The sequence below is a fragment of the Martes martes genome (assembly GCF_963455335.1).
Source record: "Martes martes genome assembly, chromosome: 13".
In the NCBI taxonomy this organism is placed as follows: Eukaryota; Metazoa; Chordata; class Mammalia; order Carnivora; family Mustelidae; genus Martes; species Martes martes.
The window spans coordinates 59,139,032-59,159,324 of record NC_137901.1 but is presented as its reverse complement, the minus strand read 5'-3'; the positions used below and the strand labels follow the sequence as shown (position 1 = coordinate 59,159,324).

Here is a 20,293-nt window from a genome sequence, read left to right as displayed (position 1 = left end):
CCAGCCCAGTACTTTTTTTTTTTAAGACTTTATTTATTTATTTGACAGAGAGAGTGAGAGATCACAAGCAGGCAGGCAGAGAGAGAGGGGAAAGCAGACTCCCCACCGAACAGAGAGCCCGATGTGGGGCTCGATCCCAGGACCCTAAGATCATCACCTGAGCCGAAGGCAGAGGCTTAACCTTGTGAGCCACCCAGGCACCCCCAGCCCAGTACTTCTTAGTGGGATTTCCCACTAAGCAATGCAAGTTTCCAGGAATATCCACAGTAGATAGATAGCTAGAAGAGAAAGGCGAGAAAACCAAGGAGTAGGTTCGAGAACAGAAAGGGCTGATCTTGCTTATCAAGTGCAGTTCAGAGGTGGGGTAGGATGAGAACTGGAATGGGCTATTTGGGCCTTGTAGCAGGGAGATCACTTGTGACCCTTGAAAGAGCGTTTTCTGAGCAGTGGGGGCAAAGGAGCCTGTTACAGTAGGTAGAAGATGACTGAGTAAGGACAGGAGCAGTGAGTGTTGCCTATACTCACCAGAAGACTTTGAGTAGAAGTACTCTGCCCCTAGGTGAGCAGTTGGGCCAACCATTTAGCCCTTTCCCATGTTGGTTTCCTATCTATCAGATGAAGAGAACTGGACTATTTGTAGTTTCTTCCAGCTTCATGATTTCAATGACTTAGCGAGTTAATGGATGGAGAGTTGGACGACTGGATAAGAGAATGGAATGAGATGCCACTGACTTCAAAAGTTATTTGAGACCTAGTAAACATCAAATTTGTAGAGCTTAGCTGCACATTAGAATAGTTTCCAAATTATCCATTCATTTCAATCAAAAACTAGACCAGTAAGCAGACTCTAGCCCAACATTTCCTAAGACCGGTTCCATGAATACTAGCTCAGTAAAATGTGATAGGCATCAGATAAAAATTTTAAGAAGTGATTTTTGGTCAAATAAATTTTGGAACAGAGGCATAAATCAACTCAAATTTCTTGTTTTACTACAGAACTTCACAGGTTCTTTACCACAGTACTATGCATTGTGATTTTCTAACACTTATTTGAAGACTTTTTTTTTTTTCATTTTTTTGCCTTGTTTTGTTTAACTTACCGCATTTCTGAGGACTGACATTCTGATGAATGTACTTTAGTAGACACTGGTCTAAACAGTGAAGAAGGAGACTTGATTGATAAAATGATCCCCAAATGATATATCAGTTAGACTGTGACCCGTGCATTGGAGGTGCTCTTCATTATATTCTTCAAAAGTGTCTTTGTTTCTGCAGTCGTGCCATTATGAATGCACGGCTTTGTTAAGTCAGCAAGCCAAGAGTAGTAGTTAATAGGTTAGCACCTCTGTGGCTGAATGATTTCATTGCAAATCGGGATCACAGCCCAATCCTGGATCCAGTAGCTGAATTCTATCACAGCGAGCGGCGTGATTGCTTTTGCAAACAGCATTCATTTACTCTCGTAATATATGTATGCTGCGAAATGTGTCTTTTGGGACCAAGAAACACAAAGCCGAGCCTGTTGCCTCAAAGAGACTGTTGCAGACTGGTTGCTTAATGCAGTCCACAGGTGGGAAAGGCGGGCGTAAAGCTTTGCTGGGGCTTCCTAGGTCTCTGTACCATGGGGCAAGGAGCAGCTGAGGCCACAGCTGGAGTCCTTGACACCTTTCCTTGAAGAATTCTTTTGCCCTCAACCCTGCTTGGTTAGTGCTTTTTATACAATGCCACAGTCAATTTGTTTCCCATGAAAGAGCTCTAATAACCTATTAGGACTAGCAGCTCTCCTGATCTTAGCCCCACACAGCAAGCACCTACCAGAGCCTGGCCTTTGTGTTCTGGTCTCTCTCCTGGATCCCCTCTTTCCTCTCACTGTAATGATGCTAATTTTTGTTTGCTCTCTTTGATCACTTTTAATAGTTTACAATAAACTTCTACCTTTGGTGATAAAATCAATCATTAGATTTCATCATTCTAAGTGTAGTTTAGATGCAGCTTTCTTAGTTGAATTCTCTTCCTCTTACTCCAAATGAATGGAATTTGTAATTTTTTAATCCCTCTGACACAATCATGTTTGTTTCATTTACGGATGTAAAGGGATCTCTTCCCACTTTCATGTTTCTCTGTTCGGAAAGGTTTAGAACCATGTGTGAATGTGAAGCTTCTGTGAGGCATGGTCTCTTCCAGACCATTTTTTAAAAAAGCAAATTAGACTGGTCTGAAGATTTTCTCCTAGATTCTTGAAGTAATTAAGTTTTAACTTTTTCATATTATGATAGTAACAAATAAATGAAAACATTTTAAATGCACAATAGTGGAATAGTTACGTGCTGTCTGATCATGAACTTGGTGATGTTTAAAAATCATCAGTGAGGGGCGTCTGGGTGTCTCAGTCATTAAGTGTCTGCCTTCAGCTCAGGTCATGATCCTGGGGTCCTGAGATTGAGCCCAGCATCAGGCTCCCGGCTCTGTGGGAAGTCTGCTTCTCCCTCTCTCACTCTCCTTGCTTGTGTTCCCTCTCTCGCTGCCTCTCTGTCTGTCAAATAAATAAATAAAATCTTTAAAAAAATAAAAAATAAAAATCATCAGTGAGTAATAAAAATATTAGTGATACAGTAAATGAACTAATTATTTCCAAAACAATAGGTGATGTAGGAGCTTAGCATTGTAAACTCTCAGTATGCATGTCAAGGCACCAAGGAAGCTTGGAAAGGAAAGCCAGGCAGGTACATACTTGAGAACACAGTGGTGGAGAGCATAAACTTTGGATCTAAATGGAGCTTGAGTATACTTCACTCTCCTCTATCTGTGTGACTTCAGGGAAATACTTTTTCCTTTTGGAGCCGAAGTTTTGTTTTTGTTTTTTTTTTTAATTTTTTATTTCTTTTCAGCGTAACAGTATTTATTGTGTTGATTTTTTTTTTTTAAATACAAAGAAGGATAAATAATAGTGCCTAACTCTGTATGGTAACTGGCTGGATGAAATAATATGTACCAATCTTATAACACAGAGCAATTGCTCAGTTAGTGGTAGATATTATTAACAATGCTTTAATTTATCAAAATGTTACCAGTGGTTAACATTGGTAGGCAATGGGGGTCTTGCTGTGTGTTGTACTTTATGTTTTTGCCAAAATATATAATATACACAATGTAAATGAATCCAGTCCGTCTGTGATCGCACACACGCCGCGTCCCTAAATAAGCTTTTATCTCTATAAACCGTGAGTCACTTGCATTTGACTTAAATGAGATAAGGAAAGCCAAGAGTAGTTATCTCTTTGGAATGGAGGAGGAGGAACACACGGCCATGGGAAGGGCCCTCACCTCCACCCCTCCCCCACCCTACCCCCGCCCCCCCCTCCCCCCCCACCCCCCCCCTCGAGGAATGCCGCTTGTCAGTGTCAGGCTTATTACACTTGAACCCAAATCTTCCAATTCGAAGTTCACAGTCCATTCTCCAAGATTAAAAGTAGAAGTGTACTAGGTCTGCCTTTCTTGGAACAGTATGGAAAACAAAATCAGCTACGTATTCAAAATAATAAAGAGGTCCTGCCTCCACGGATTGCTGGAACATTTTCTCTGTTTTCCCTCCAGCTTTGATTTACCTCTAAGGTAAAATATCTCCTGGCTGCTAGTGTATGTCTAGTTTTTAACTGCTTCAGTTAGATTCCCCTCACACCTGTGTCTGTACTGCACACGGGCTTGTTTACTAACAATACAGTTCATTAGCGTGTTTTAGAAGTGAGCATTGGTTTAGGAGTCTTTATAATATTTCTGAAACTCCAGTGAAACCCTGGTGCCTTCCTGAACCTTAGCAGATTATGTAAGACTCTGAGGTTGATGAAACGCTTTCCCGTATCTTCTAGGCAGAAACTGAGTATTGCTTTTTTTAAAAAATTCATTAAGGAGATACAGACCTATTTGGAGATAGTGTCACCATGGAAAAAGAAAAACAACTAAATTTCCTCCCCCTCCCTTTTTCTTGTCCCTCCATAGCTTAAAGGGAGCTGATGCTGGCAATGGGATCAGAGTGTTCGTGCCTGATATCGGGATGTTCATTGCGAGTCTGACCATCTGGCTCGTCTGCAGAAACATCGTTCAGAAACCAGTGACGGAAGAAGCAGCACAGTATAACTCGGAGTTTGAAAATGAAGAATTGGTAAATCTGATTTCATGCATCTGTCTTCCTTCTTTGATTGCTGAGGGCCTTGAGCCTTCTAATGAGTTGTGTAAGATGAAATGTGCAAAGCGCTTAAACTTTGGGGTACTTGGCTTCAGTTAATGATGCACAGCCCCCGATGTAGTTGCGATGGGTAGGCATTTGCAGCCACACCTTGGCCATGAGGAGTCAGTTCAAGGAACACGGAGGCTGCCCTTTGTGAGGCATCATACTGACACAGCGTTCTTTTCACTCTCATCTAATATTATCCCAGATGGTTAACCTTCTAGGTTCATAATGCTGTGGCCCATGGTCTAGATACCTTAGTTATTACAAAATATTTAGAGAAGAAGTAACACCTGGTAGTTTGGAAAGAAAAAAAGTAATTCCTCCCTGAAGGGAAGCTTTCTGGTCTGTGCACCTCGTTCTTCAGAGTGGACTTTTGTTAGCATATTTTGATCAAGTTGTTTTAAAGTATTCCAGAGAAAAAATATATACCTTCGGAAAAGCATAAGAATTGGAAAAAGATAACAATAATGAGGAAATTGTATGTTAATTTTTAGCTATGTGTTTTAGTAGAAAGAGTTTCAGGAGGAGCAGGGAGCACGTCAGATCTCACTCGGTGTATGAGAGCAAGTTAGTTCATCCCTGTCCCTAGATCTGTTTCTAAACTGTGCTCTGTTCTAATGACTGCACTTCGTTATGTGAGTTTCAGAGACATTGATTTTAAAAAGTAATTGATTTGGTAATTGAAAGATGAAATTTACAAAGGAAAAATTACAAAAAATTCTTCATCGGGACAGTTGACACAAGACACAACTACCCAATGTTCTTACTCAGAAGTTTTGGCAAGAACTTGAACCTGCCAAACTGAAGTTAATTGAAATCACTTACTTTGAGAATGGTAATCGCAAAGGCCTCAAGGAAGACAATTCTCAGTTATGGCAAATAACCTATGTGCCTCACAAATAAGCAGCAAATGGTCTTGTATTGTTATTAAAAACCGAACAATAAAGTGAGGATATAATTCAACAAATCTATACAAACTAGAAATTATATTACCACCCAAATATCATTTATGGGTAAAAAATACACAATCACATTGGTCACATTGCATATCAATATTCTGCTATTTTTAAGGCACATGTTAACAAGTACCTGCTGTGAAAAACAATTATAGCAAGGTAGCAACTAACCCTGTCTTACATTATGTCTAAAAACTATGTAGCACTTGTCAGCGTCTTAAAAATGGGTAAAACCATGAAAGTGACTTTTCTTCCTGTTGGCTTTCCAATTTTAAAACAAAACTTAAAGTTTTAATTTCTAGTTTTATAGTTGAACTTCAATTTAGAAGAGTTACAGTTTAGAAAATCATCTGGCTTTGATCTTTATTGCCAAAAATTGTCCAAGTTTGGTGAAAGTAAACCCACAAGCTCTCCAGCCTTAGGATTTTTCATTACCGGTATTTATAAAGGCAAGATTATTTTTCAGTTATCCTCATATAGAGGATAAATGGTATTTGCTGTAAATTGAGTAGACACTGAAGGCAGACGTGGAAGCTACTAACAGTGGCTACGTGATGTTGAGAAATTTGTTTATTCTCTTTCTTCTGCCAAATGAGGTCGATCATAATCCTATGTCATGGGGTTGCTGTAAGCACTAAATGAAATGTCAAGTACAACACGTCTAGTGCAGTGCCTGCCCATTGGGTAGCTTAATGAGATGCTGCTAGCTCTCATCATCTTGCTCTCTCCAGTTGGAGAGGTCCTAGAACAGTTTCAAATTCAGAGTCCTTTTAGGATGATAGAAAGTAAAGTTGGGCAGTGAGTTTGAAGCCAACCCACTCGGTAAGAGAGTCCCTTCTGTGCCATTTGTCACAGACAGCCATAAATGAATTTCAAAGCTTCTCAAGAAAAGAACTTCTGTCACTAAGGGCAAAGGCTTTTTTGCCATAGGACCAGTGAAGCCTACATTGACTGATGCAAGTTAACGGATTTCAGGTTATGCTTAGGGTCACACATCTGGGGAAGAAGAAAACACAGAACCATCACCTGGATTAGTTCTAATATGTTTCCTTTTTGATTTCACACAGTTCTCAAAGATAGACTTAACTTCTCTCCCATTTGAAATCCGTTTAAGTATCTGTACTCTCTATATTATTGATCACATTATTTAAAAATAACTATAAGATGATTGACATTCTAAATACTATTTATTTGGGGCTTTGAAAAATACTAAATGTCATTATGATGAGATTAAATTTCTTCCCATTTAGATTTGCTTTGGCCTCATTTAGATCTTAATTTCCAGTCTCTTCATGCATTCCAGCTACCACCCCCCACCCCCACCCCGCCCAGTGGCCCGGGAGGAGCAGGCTGCTGTGTGAATCTTCTGAGATGAATCCACAAGGAAATATTTCTTACATGTGAACAATCTGGCTTGAGTCTGAAAAGAATAGAAGCTCATGGCCAAAATAAGTAGGAGAATTTATTTTGTTTTGGAAGGCCCTGACATATTTCCTCCCTGTTACAAATCTTGACATTTGCACTGTAGAATGTTTGGTTTTTGAGGATCCTTTGAAAGAATAGTGTTTGCTGGCATTGTTTCTTCTTTCATTTATCCCAATGGTGGAACGGCAGGATTAATCCACTGGTGCCTTCGAGAATGTCTTTTTAAATCCCTCATTGTTTTAAACTAGCAACTAATCCTTGAAGAAGACTCAGAGTCTTTCCTAATCTTGCTCAGCTTGATAATGAGGCTCAAGTTTGCTGTTTTAAAGGGCATCGCAAATCCCTGGATTCCCGGAAAAAAAAAAAAAAAAAAATCTCGCCTTGTTACAGAGAATCTTGCATTGTACAGAGAATAGAGCTCAGTTAAGTAAGCCAATTCCTCAAGTGCCAGAAAAGGTTCTCTTTCAACTGACACATCTGTGATCTTGTTTATCTGTTCATTGCAATTCAGAAGCAGACCTACAAGTCGTAACTGGGAGAAAGATCCCTAATCTTAAATATTAAAAAAAAAATGAGTTAGGTTATGAAAATCAAATCGTGTAGGAAAGGGTCACCTGCGCAATGAAACGGTTTGTAATTTCACTAAACTGCCGTTATCTTGTATAGTTTTGTACTACCAGCTCTTTCTAGCGATTTAATGAGATTTCAGGCTTTATTTTTTTTTGGAAGCAAATGGTATTCCAATATATTATTAATCCAAATTTATGAGAAACTGTTTATTCAAATAGGAATTTTAGTCGTGACTTGGTCTGCTTAGTCGGACATATCAAATATGAAGCATAAAAAGAATATTTCAGTATAGGTATCCATCATCTGTTAAAAGTTTGAGGATGCAACATTTGGATCCTGCTAATATTGTTTGGAAATTCATCCTGAGCCTCAAAACCTGTATCCTCCTTTCTGATACCTAATGTCCATTAAGCTCCTACTGCATCCACATTCTGGCACATAAAATCACCAATGGGGCTGTGCCTCAAGTTTCAGCACTGAGGTTCTTGAAGTTACTACTCTTTTTTTTTTTGGAGATCAATCTTTTTACTGTCACCTTTTTTTCTTTAATAAGGCATTCAGCTTCTCACCTGAGATTTAGCCCAGAATCACGTGTTTGAAGTTTTCTAGATCCTGTCTCTTCAGGCACCCAGACATGATCGTATGAGACATGGCAGCATTCAATAGAGTGAGCAGTTAGGCAACTGCCCACTTTCCCTCCCAGCCTTGAGCTTCCTGGCTTTTGCCACCTCTCAAGGTCACTCTCAGGAACTAGGCAAGGACTTACTGTCCTCTGTCCCTCAAAATGCAGCATCCTGGGTTTGTCTTCTCTGGGTTAAACCCATTTACAGTTTGGGGGAAACCTTTAATTGCGGTGATTTTAGAGACCATTAGTTTAAATAAAGAGAAAGGTTTTAATTGGAGGAAATCATTGGCCTGTTGTCTTCAGAAGGCTTCGGGAAAGCTCGGTATTACAGTATGAGTTTCAGGATAAGTATCACAGAGACAAGTTAACTTTAGATCCATGACTGAATGTATCCCCCACTATCCTTCATCAAGATCTCCCAGGACACAAGGTGAGAGCATGGGTCCCTCTTATCCTTTCCTTTGAGAGAAACACACCTGGAGAGCAAACCCACTTTATCACATAGAAAGGCAGGGATGTGATATCACGGACGTAAGTCAATTGAATGAACTTTGACCAGCCTGGACTTGAATATGTGACCCGGTAGTAAAAATAAAGGAAAGAATAAGCAATTAGGAAGGCAGCTCAAATATTTTTACATCATTAAAATGAAACTATTCCAAATTAAATACACCTTCATTTCTCTCCCATGTGTTCATTCATTTAACAACATTTAACAGTGTGTGCCTATTCTCTGCTTTATTTTTTTAAGAAAATCAAAGCTCCGAAGTAGACTTTTACCCTTAACAATATGCCTGGATCCATGTTTTTAGAAACTCTCAGAATATTTTGTTCTGTCCTTGGTATATTTGACAGGTGATCTTGCAGTTGAATTGCAAATAACAACAAAACACCCAGGAGGGAGACTTGTTTGGGGAGAATGCAGAGCCCTGAGTCCCTTCAGGGAGGGTAGCTTGGTCAGGCATAGTGGGTTGGGGGGAACCCATGTGTCCCTCTCCTGTCACCTGCTTCTGCTTCAGGGGCTCTGCATCTCCCTCACTCCTTTGAGGGGGGTCATGCTTTCCATCCTTCTCTCAACTGGAAATACTGAGATGAACTCCCACCAACTTAATGTTGTTTAATTTCCCACGTTTCTTTCAAAGTGTTGGTGGTGTGTTTGAGAGTAGGCGCTAGATCTCCCTCCCTTCCCTCCACCCAGCCTTCCTGCTGACTGCCCACCCAGGTTCACAGAGTCACCGTTCACTCATTTGCTAGAACCCCAAGCCCTGGTAAGACCCTTGATGGCTTGAACGCCTTACCCATTATCATCAACAAGTCTATGGGCACTACCCTGATATTTTGTCTAACCACGTTCCCCTTTCTCTGTCTCTCCTGCCACAGTCCTCATACTACCTCTCAGCCAAAATAACCTACAGCTGGATTTCCCTACCTCCAGACTCTGTTCTTACCCTATTCCACTGCTCTCGAATTCTCTGCCTTCTCTGGATTAGCCTTGTAAAATTATAAATCAAACTATGTCACTTCCTGGGGTTAAACACCTCACTGGATTCTCATTAAATGAGAACAAAATTCAGGCTCCTAACCCTGAAGCCCACGGCACTTCCTGACCCCATCCCCTCATCCCGGGCTCTGTCCCACTCCCTCTCTGTGCAGAAAAGACTAAGTTTCCTTTCTGCCATTCAGTCCACTCCCTGCTCATTCATGGCTAGTTTCTCCTCCATCATTGGGTGACCTCTTTCCCACCGAGGCCTTCGCCAACTGCCCGCCCAGATTATTCCCTAGTCTCTGTCTTGTTATATCTGTAACAATTATCACACTGTAATTATGCTACATCCGCTTTTGGTTGCTTTCCATCTCCCTCACTAAATTATAAGCTCAGTGAGGGAAAGCATCACATCCGTCTTGTTCTCTGGTGCAGCAGATCTTACGTTAGCGAAGTAACCTGAGCTTGCGCATGTAGTAATACTTATATACTTATCACGTTAATTGGTTAGGCACCGACTGATTAATACGGAGGCTTGCACAAAGCAACCCAAAGTATAGAACTAAAGCAAGGGGTCAGCCCGCGGCCAGGATTATCTGTAAAGGGCTGCTTCTCCCGCAAACTGTCAGAGAACTTGGCAGGGCTGAGGCAAACCCACTCTTCTGTCTTGAGTGCTCTCTCCTTGCTGTGACCTCAGAGAAGGATTTATTTATTTGTTTGTTTGTTTGTTTGTTTATTCATTCAGTACCTCCTGTGTGCCAGGATGGGCAAAAACAAATATCTAACAGGGAGTGTTCTTTAATTTTTTTGCTTTGCTTTCCAGGACATTAGTCCTTTTTTTTTTTACCACCCTCACCCCAGTCATGTTTGCTCTGGGAATAACTGAAATTGGGCGTCCCAGATCCCTGTAATTAGGAGTTCGTATTCTCACTTTATAAAGAGTTATATATACTTGGTTTATTTCCTCCGAGTGAGCAAACCTCTGGGGTCCCAGGGCAGACTCCCACCTTGGACCTGGCGCAGTGCTCAGAGCTGAGCTCAGGCTCGGGAGAAGTTCTGAGAGGAGGGACTGGGGAGGGGGGAGGAAAGCTGTGGATTCCAGAGCAGCTAGAGCATTGCTCAGCCTTTGAGCACTTTAATAACAAAGACTTGCATTTTGTTTCCATCTCAGCCCATCAGAAGGTATTATAGGGGTCCTGAATCTTTCAGGAAATTTTGGAGCAACGGGGAAGATTGTGTGCCCTCAAAATGCTGCTTTGTTATCACTCCCTGAATTTTTTATTTCTAAAGGGAACACTGGGTATGTCACTTAGAAGTGCTCAAATCAGCTGTTTCTTATAAGAGAAAATGGATGGTTCGGGGTCAGTAATAATCTCTTTAACCAGAGACAAACTGAGTAGATGGTATCAGAATCTGTGTGTGTGTGTGTGTGTGTGTGTGTGTGTGTGTTTTAATACTGACTTGTTTTTATAGTATGCCATTAAGTGATTTCTTTAAAAAAATAAACCCTAAAGATATAAACCTTTAAAATAACGGTCAGTCCAATTTGGCTGCTCTCCATTATTTTTCATTTCCCTTTCAAATGATGTTCAGGTGATTCTCAAAGATTGGTGCAATTTCTAAGTTGGCCGTTTGACCTGGGATGTTTTGGAACGTTCTGATGTACGGCCCATCCCAGAGCTCTGGAATCAGTGTCCCGGAAGCAAGGGGATGTGGATGGTGGCACGAGGCTCCACTGCTCTTGAAAGTTTGGAAAAATAATCTTCCTACAACAAGTGTGGTCATAGAATGAAACATTTGTTTATCTGTACAATGCTGTCCCGTTAGGCTTACATAACATACGGTGACATCACATAGACGAGGCGCTCTCTCTACTCCCTTCCACAGGCAACCTGGTGCCTCTCGTGTTTGCTTTGAGCAATGAGGCGCCACACTTGCCTTTTCCTCCCTTGGGCTCTTCTGTGGAGATGAACCCATTCTGCAAGGATAAATTGTTAACTTTTCATAATAAACAATGAAGAAACAACTCATGACACTTTAGAAAAACGTTCCCTTTGCCTCCAGATCATTTGTTTGTGACTTTGATACACTCCGTCAAAATGTTTTGAATAGCGTGGTTTTAGCCACAAAGAAGAAAGTGGATTCATCTGATGAGGAGTTCTGGGCTAACACGTAAAGTTTGACTGAAACCGGAAGGAGGTTCCACAGATAAATCACTTCAGTGCATTTTCCAGGGAAGGGAGTCTGCCTAGCATATGATTCCAACAAAACGTCTGCAATTTTGCCTGGTCTGCCGAGCGTGCCATCAGTTATCAGGCATTACAGATGGCAGCCTGTGTGTGGATTCTAGATTGGCTCCTTCAGAATCATGTAGGGCAACTGTTTGGTCATACGGATGCCTGAGATTCGCTCCAAGAATGTCTCATTTAGTAAGTTTGAGGTGAGGCTAGGTTCCTGCCCTCTTCAAGATTCCCGGGTGATCATCAGGACATACCCCAACACATTCAAAGATTGTTCAGAGCTAAAGAAAAATGGATATTTGCCTTTCACCAAAACCAGCTGCTGTGTCTTCCCTGTCTGAATTGTGTGGGAATGACTGCTGTGTGCCGAGTGTGGGTAGGCAGCTGTGGGAGGAGATGCGGTGGCTACTTGGCACTCAGATGCTGACCCAAGTTCAGAGACAAGCTTGGCCTCGCATGCAGTTGACCCCAGAGGTGTTACAGGAATACATGTTGGCACATTTAAAGTGGGGAACGTTTAGCAAAGGCAAGTTGGAGGATTTACACGTCTTCAAATAAGTTTTAGATATTGACAATAATAATACGGGGGCAATAGATGTGGGCAATAATAATATGGAATTTATTGTTATTATTATTTTATTTATTTATTTTTGCCTTTCTAAACTGTGGAGTGTTCTCTTTTTAATTTCTAAGCTCGATCTGGAACCAGGGGGAATTAAATCTTCACTTATAGCTACTCCTTCTTCGCTTCAGGGCCGGAGTCTGGTCGCGTTCCAAAGCCGGGAGAGATTACAGCTCCCACAAGCAAGGCTGCTTGTTAGTAAATACATTTGAGCGAGTGGACGCTGTTCCAGAGGATCAGTGTTTATATTTCACCAGACGAATCATTTAGGGGGAGAAAGCCTGACTGTTAAAAAGCAGGCCTGACGTGACTAATGGCAGTTCTGGCCCCAGGCTGGACAGTGGGGGCTCACAGAGGCCAACCTGGCTCACTTCCGGCTCCCTCCAGCTTGGCAGGTTTCTTAAGCATTTCCAACTGAGGATTCTGGTACAAAAATGCTGAAAACCCTCAAGTCCAGTGGTATGTTTATAAAAGTCACGGGGTTCCCGGTCCCGCCCAAGAGAGGTCAAGGAAATGCATTTGTCTAACCTCGACCAGAGAACTCTATTTGATTTAATCTACATCCGTAGCAATTCTACAGCTGAATAAGAAGCCATTTATTATGAAAGTTAGGAGTGCGTTTCTGACTGGGACCCAGGCAGCTCTAGCTGTTTCGTCTCTCCGTGTCTCCCTTTTCAAGGATGGTGACTGAAGGTTTTGGCCTAACTTTCTTCCCCAAGGAGGATTTATATGTGTCACTGCATCATGAGGGGGAAATTAAGCAAGACATGCCCCATGAATGGGTGGTTTGTATGTGGATGGCAGTGTGGACACCATAGCCATAGCTTCACTGGATGGATCCCCACAGAAACTCCTGGGGGATCCAGAGCAGGTGGAAAGGAAGAGCTGGTATGGGACCTGAGTCTTTAAGAGCGTGGGAGGGGATCCCACGGCCAAGGACACGTTTCAAGCCTGTTCCAAGGCCAAGAGACCCTGTGGACTATGGATTCCCCATGTGGTTGCCTGCAGGGAGTGCTGCTAAGCAAAGATGAAGATAAGGCTAGAGAGACAGACTCTTTCCAGGTGTGGCAGCACCTGAAAGGTGGGCGAGCTCTGTATTCTCTCCAGATAACCTCATCAGATCGTTGACTTTAGAAACCTTATCTCTACCACTGAACTTTAGATAGACCTCTCCAGTTTCCACCTCCCTCCGGCCCTCCAGATTCCTGTGCTGGTTGCCCTTTTAGCATCTCCAACAGGAAAGCCGGAAGGGCATCTCAGAACTGAATTCCCCAACCCGCTTCACCCTTGCTTATCTCCATCTCCTCAATAACGACAAAAATACAGGAACTGTCTTTGATTCTCCTCTGTCCCTCCACCCTCAACATCAAATTTACCAATGAGTTCTGCTGACTTGAATTTAAGACAAACGGCAAAGGCACAATCCTCTTATCAGCTCCTTGAGCTCCTGTCTCCCCCTCGACCACAGCAATAGCCTCCTAGCTGCGGTCTCCCTTGGCATCACCATGTGAAACAGGCCACGTCATAGCCCTCACTATGTGGAGTGATTGGTGATGAAACTCCTGTTAGAGTGAGTTCAACAGAAATGAGGCCTAGGGGAAGTGACACCATGTTTTTAGCCAACTCTTGGCGAGTCACTTTGAGAGGCAAATGTGGATTGGAAGTGGTGTGGGTTGGAGATGGTGAGGCATGTTTTGTTTGTTGATGGGGAGATATGGGAGAAAGGGAGAATGAGGTAATGCAGGGGTGAGGGGAGGTTGGCTGGGAGCATCCTTTTCTCCGGTGTCTCAAGGGGTGCAGCTTCTCCATAGTCACAGGACAGGGGTAGGGAGCCACGTACCTGCTGTGCAGGTGAGCTTTAGGTTGGCAGGCTGATGTGCCAGCTGATTTCCCCTGCACAACAGGACGACACATAAACCCAGAGAAGGGTTAGCCCCCCTTCTCTCAGCGAAGTAGGAAGCAGGCTCATCAGCTGACAATGGGGAGGGTGACTTGGTGGAAGAGGAAGTATGTCCAGGAACATGCGCCTTCTTTCTGAACATATGGAGCCTTTCTTTGACCAGCTCTTCCCTCCATCTGGAATGTTCTTAATGAAGATTTTCACGTGGCTGGTTACTTTGTGACATTCAGATCTTGGCTTAAATGTCACCTCCTCAGAGAGGTTCTCCCTGACCTCAGAATCTAAAATAGCCCCCCAGCCACTCTCAGTCACCTCACCCTATTTTAATTCTCTGACTAGCATCTGTTAACCGTGAGATAGCTTGTTAGTTTTCTACTTGCCTACATGTTTATCACTGCATCTCTTATGAGATATTAGCACATGCTAGGCCATGATCATATAGAGAAATCCTCATGAATATGCTTGAGACATTCCTTTTTCTTAAGGAAAAAAATGTGTCATGATGGAATACAGTAGAACCTGTTTTGGGTATATAGACTGGAATGGGCCCAAGATTAAATCTGTGTATTTGGTGTCAAGGGTAAATGTGCTTTCTGTACCCTTGGCTTCAGCAACAAACAGCTTATATTACAAGTGGCCTGTACCCTTCTAGGCAAAGAGAAGAGCTCTGAGTTCTCAAGGCCGGACTATCTTGAACTCCATACCAGCCTCCATATGCTGGCTTCCTTTAGTGTACATGGGCATAGTTAGAGGTTCAGTTGCCACTGGTGAATATTCTTTAAATACCTGAACTAGGGGCTCCTGGGTGGCTCAGCCAGTTAAGCATCTGCCTTCGGCTCAGGTCATGATCCCAGGTCATGATCCCAAGGTCCTGGGATGGAGCCCCGCATCGGGCTCCCTGCTCAGCGGGAAGCCTGCTTCTCCCTCTCCCACTCCCCCTGCTTGTGTTCCCTGTCTTGCTGTGTGTGTCTCTCTCTCTCTCTCTGTCAAATAAATAAAAAATCTTTAAATAGCTAAACTAAATGTATCAAGAAAAAACCTTTAAAATAGGAAAATGAAGAGGCTGGGCTGGGAAAAAAAAAAAAAAAAAAAAAGGAACCAGCCTCAAAGAGATGTCTGAACTGGACCTGAAAAAGCTTTTGTTTCTGCAGCCAGTGCAGTCTTTTTCAATTGGGATTAAGGGAAGACTGCCAGCCTAAGGCAAATGCAAACAAAACCTCATACATTTGAAACAACCTTTTGTCTTAAAATAATGGCTTATATTTCTAACAATTAAAAAAAAAAATCCAAGCCTTCTAGGGGAAGACTGTTCTTAGCCAATAAAAAATTTCTATGTATTCTCTAAAAGCAAAACAGTCAAAAACACCTTGTATACCCAGTTTAAAATAATGCACAGAAATATGTGTATATTCTGCCCATGAGTTTCTTCCCTGAATCTCTGAGGATCGTACTGAGGGGCTGAATCATTCAGGAGCAAACGAATATATCATTCTCTAAAAGGATAAAATAAGAAGTGACTGTGTATCTAGTCAAGTAACCCGGGACCAAACCCAGGACCATTCACGCTCCTGCGGCCAGGAAACACTAGGATAGTGGACAGAATTGACTTCTGAAAGAAAAGGGATTTCATAAGCAAGAGTTGGATTCACCATTTTGGTTAAAGCCATGGATATTCTCCTCAAACTACCTATCACCTTGGTGGCAAACTATAAATGTGAGGAACCAAACCCAGATTGATGAGAGTTAAGATCTTGAGAGATGTTTGTTTCTTCTTCTGCCTGTAAAAAAAAATGAATTCCTGTGGCTCAGACTACACGCTGTTCAGGGTTCTATGATTGGTGATGTTTCTTGTTTACTTCTTCGGGAAAGATCCAAGCGACTTGGGCTTCCACAAGCAACTGTCAGAGACCTGGAGGGGGACGTAAGTGGTTGTCTGCATTTTTCTGCCGGTTTGTGAAGTCCACCTCACTGACTGACCCATAAATTACAAAACATGTAATCTCCTGGGTGGGGAGGCAGAGGTCTGGACTGCAATGTTTTCTGTTTCTCCTTTATTTAGGCTGGAGGGGAAAAATTAGATGCAGAAGAGGCGCTGATCTACGAAGAGGATTTGGATGAAGGGGATGGTGTTGAAGGCGACGTGGAAGAGAGCACAAAGTTAAAAATGTTCCGCAGACTCGCCTCGGTGGCCTCCAAGCTTAAGGAGTTTATCGGCAACATGATCACCACCGCGGGAAAGGTCGTGGTGACGATTTTACTCGGTTCATCAGGTGAGCGTTTCTGGCACCGGATGGAGCACAGGGAGTGCTCTGGTGAATAATGAAGGACATGGCTGAGGAGAAAACGCAGAAAGAAACAATTCTGGTTTGTGACACCAAGCTCATAACCGTAGCTGCTGGAAAACTGGCCACGTGTACACACACACACACACACACACAGAGAGAAGTCATTTATCTGGTTCAGTTCTAGCATTTGTGTTTTCATTTGGCTTCTGTCAACCTCCGTAAAGCCATCTTTTCCTATATCTTAAGTGATTTATGTTTTAGGTGTAGATCCAAAAAACCACTCTTCCTCTCCCCACAGCCCATGAAGAGCAGTGGGCTCTGATGAACCATGTTGGTGTGTCGTCCCCCGCCCCCTCCCCCGCCATCCAGAGCCACGTGTGTGCCCTCTGAAAGCATGTCTGTTTACATTGGGCTGTTAGCAATCTTAATTTAACTTTCCAGAATATACTATTTTTCTTCCTCAGATTGTAATCTTGCAGCACGGACACTCACTTCCTTGAAATCTTGGCTGCCGACCGCTTGTTCCATAATAATGTTATCTCCATCTTCTCCCTCCTTCCATCGCGCTGTTGGCAGCTGCTCTAGAGCCGCTGTGAAGTTCAGTCCATACCTCTTCATGGAAGTTTCATAAGATGAAACAACGTGAGGAAAATTAAAAAGCGGGAGAGAGAATAGAATTCCTCAAAACATATATCGCAATATTTTAACGAAGAGTCATTCCAAAATGCCCCATCCCCCGCCCAGCAAAAGTTTTTAAATGACCAAAAAAGAATTACCTCACTTTACGTGCCCCCTTTTGCTAATAGTGCGATCCCAATATGGTTGGGTAGGACAGAGTTTTAGTGAGACTTTGCCACAGATGTAATATTGTTATGAATCCTACTTAACCAAAAAAAGTGAATTATTATAAAAAATGATATCAGGGAAAGTTGGGAATAGACACACAAGTATTCCTGAAAAATTAGGGGGAAAAGTAGAAAGATGGAAGCAAGCAAGCAAATATGCTAAATTCTATTTATATGAAAAATAGATATTTACTCTGCTCAAACATCATGGGAAGAACTTCATGATCTTATGTTTCTACTTATATTTACAAATATCATTTTGTGTCTGAATTTGTTTCACAACAAAAAATAGCATAAGTTCTGATTTTATAAATAAAATGTGATTCATACTTTGATAACTGGATCCATCCCTGGAAACACAGAAAGGAAATGTACATAATCTCCCAAGAGTTACATTTCCTGAGTGGTAAATGCTTTTCTGGTTCTGTGCAATGAGTCTTGACGATATCTCTTCTTCCTCAGGTATGATGTTGCCATCTTTGACCTCATCTGTGTACTTCTTTGTATTTTTGGGTCTGTGCACCTGGTGGTCCTGGTGCCGAACGTTCGATCCATTGCTGTTCAGCTGTCTCTGTGTTCTGCTGGCTATTTTCACTGCGGGACACTTGATTGGACTTTATTTATACCAGTTCCAGTTCTTTCAAGAAGCGGTTCCACCCAATGACTACTATGCAAGGTAAGAGAAACGGTGAAGACATTTCAAGAGGAGCTAGCCTTCCTTTATGATCTTGTTTGAATTTGCAGGGGTTCTCAGTGCCATTTGATGTGCTCAGCAAAGGTTTGGCCAGGGATGGGAGGAAGCAATCCAGGGTTTTCAAGTTATTGAATGACGAAGTCTAGAAGGAAGTAGAAGATTTCTTCAGTGGAGGTGCTGCTAGGATATGGAGAGAGGAGAGGCTGCTGTTTGGTCTCAGCTGTGGAAAGAGATCCCAGAAGAACATTTTACATCAAAGAATAAAAAAACATGCTAAAGAATCCAGCTGGAGGATGCTCTCACAGGCCAAATAGAGCATCAAAAATCATATTGAATTGATTATAAAAATATGAAAATAAAAATGTATGGATTCATGCATTTTTCTCTCATGCATTTCTCTCTCGAGAGAGAAAGACAGAGAGCTAATTTGCTTCAGTTGAAGACGACTGTTACTTACTTTGGAAAATGGAAATTAAATCCTTACTTTGGAAAATCCTTACTTTGGAAGATGGGAGTTAAAGGTAAAGGATCCTTACTTTGGAAAATGGGAATTAAAGGTAAAAGATCCAGCCTTGACTTTGACTTTTTAGAAGGAACCCTAGACGATTCTCAGTTGATGAGACAAAACCCACCTTTATAGGATAACGCCAGCTAATGAAAAGGGAAGGAATAATAAATTAGAAAATTACTATTTCTCAGTTCTTAATGAAATATTGATTATCATGGCAAACTGACACCATTACTTGAAAAGGTTGTTGGGCTAAAAGATGTTTGCAGACAACAAGGTACAACCTCACTGATTATTTGCCAGTGGCAAAGGGAAAAATCAAACCTTTGTAATGGTGATCAACACCACAACAAGCTGATCAAACTCCTACTACCCAAAGTGGGATAGCTCAATAAGAAATATACAGCATCATAGTGTTAAACTTTTAGACCTAAGCCCCAATTTACAGTAATATATGAAGGATGGAAAAATAATGACAATCAGAGAAATCCAGAATGTGGATTCTGCAAGGCAAATGACCCAATCTCCTAAAAACTCAGCATCATGAAAAGAAGTGTTTGGTAGAGGCAGCGAGGGGAGAGGCTGTTCTAGGTTAAAGGAGAACTGGGGAAACCCAGCAAATTGATGGGAAGCCTGACTTTAGATTACGTTCCGGTTCAACCACAAGTCTCTGAAAGATATTCTGAGGTTAAATGGGGGAAATTTCAACGTTCATTGGTTATTAGCTGATTGTATAGACTCGTTGTTAATTCTCAGGTGCATGATTGTTGTACGGGTCTACAGGAAAATGTATGATTGGCATTGGGTTATCCATCGTCCTGTTTTAACTTTCTGTTTCCGTGGAAAAGTTTATAACCGGAAGTTACAGAAAAAATGAAGGGGGACAGAAATGATGGGAGTGAATGTGAGGGGGATGAAAGGAGTGCCGGCAGCCTTGTCTTTGATGTGTCTTGGAAGTGGTGTAGGTGCTTTTTGTCCTCTTGTTGAGAAATGAGAAACCTGCAGTTTAAAGGAACATGAGTAATATCATCCTGATGATACAGATTTGGTTTTCATGGAATAGTAAATATGAACCAGCAATGTGTGTGGGGACCCCCTCACCTTGCTTTTCTTGATTCATGCATAAAATCTGTCTGGTCTGTAGCTGTGACTACACAATGCTGGAGGGGGGATCAAGTTCTAAAACCAAACAAATTAGTTCTCCACACATTTACAAGCCAACTCATTCTAAACCCAGTTGGCATAACCTACAGGCTTAGCAAGTATAATTCAGTCTATAAAGAGAAGAATCTTATAGGCACGTTACAACTGAAGAAGCACAGCATGGAAACAAGCTAAGTGCCCACTGACAGATGAATGATAAAAAAAGCTCTAGTGTATATGTACATACATACATATATTTGTATATAAACATAATGAAATATTATTCAGCCTTAAAAAGGAAGGAAGTCTTGCCTTTCATGGCAACATGATGAAACTTGGGGGCATTATGATAATGAAATAAGTCAGACAGACTTGTCTGCTTATATATGGAATCTAAACTAAAGAGTCAACTCATAGAAACAGAGTAAGAAAGTGGTTGTGTGGGGGGGTGCGTGACATGTTGAGAGGAAGGAAGACAGGCCGATAAAAGGATATAAACTCACTTATGAGGTGAATAGATTATGAAGGTCTAATGTGTAGCAGGCTCACTATAGCTAATAGTATTGTATTGTATATTGCATACTTGAAATTTGCTAAGAGAATAGATCCTAAGCATTTTCACCAAAAAAAAAAAAAGTAATTATGTGAGGTCATTGGTGTTAATTAACTTGATTGAAGTAATCATTTCACAATGTACTCTTATACCAAATCATCACATTGTACACTTTAAATTTATTACAATTTAATGTGTTGGTGTTACCTGAGAAGC

At 41.7% G+C, this 20,293-nt stretch overlaps 1 protein-coding gene across 4 annotated transcripts in view; it reads left to right on the top strand.

Annotated features, from left to right (window-relative positions):
- Positions 1–20,293, top strand: part of PIEZO2 (piezo type mechanosensitive ion channel component 2) — a gene marked incomplete at its 5' end in the record, with an annotated part of 454,715 nt that overhangs the window by 252,671 nt on the left and 181,751 nt on the right. For all 4 annotated transcript variants that reach the window (XM_080822189.1, XM_080822187.1, XM_080822188.1 and 1 more), the window contains 3 exons: positions 3,997–4,159; positions 16,109–16,319; positions 17,642–17,855. In XM_080822189.1, the coding sequence (XP_080678315.1) occupies positions 3,997–4,159; positions 16,109–16,319; positions 17,642–17,855 (588 nt within the window). The remainder of the gene's footprint in view (positions 1–3,996; positions 4,160–16,108; positions 16,320–17,641; positions 17,856–20,293) is intronic.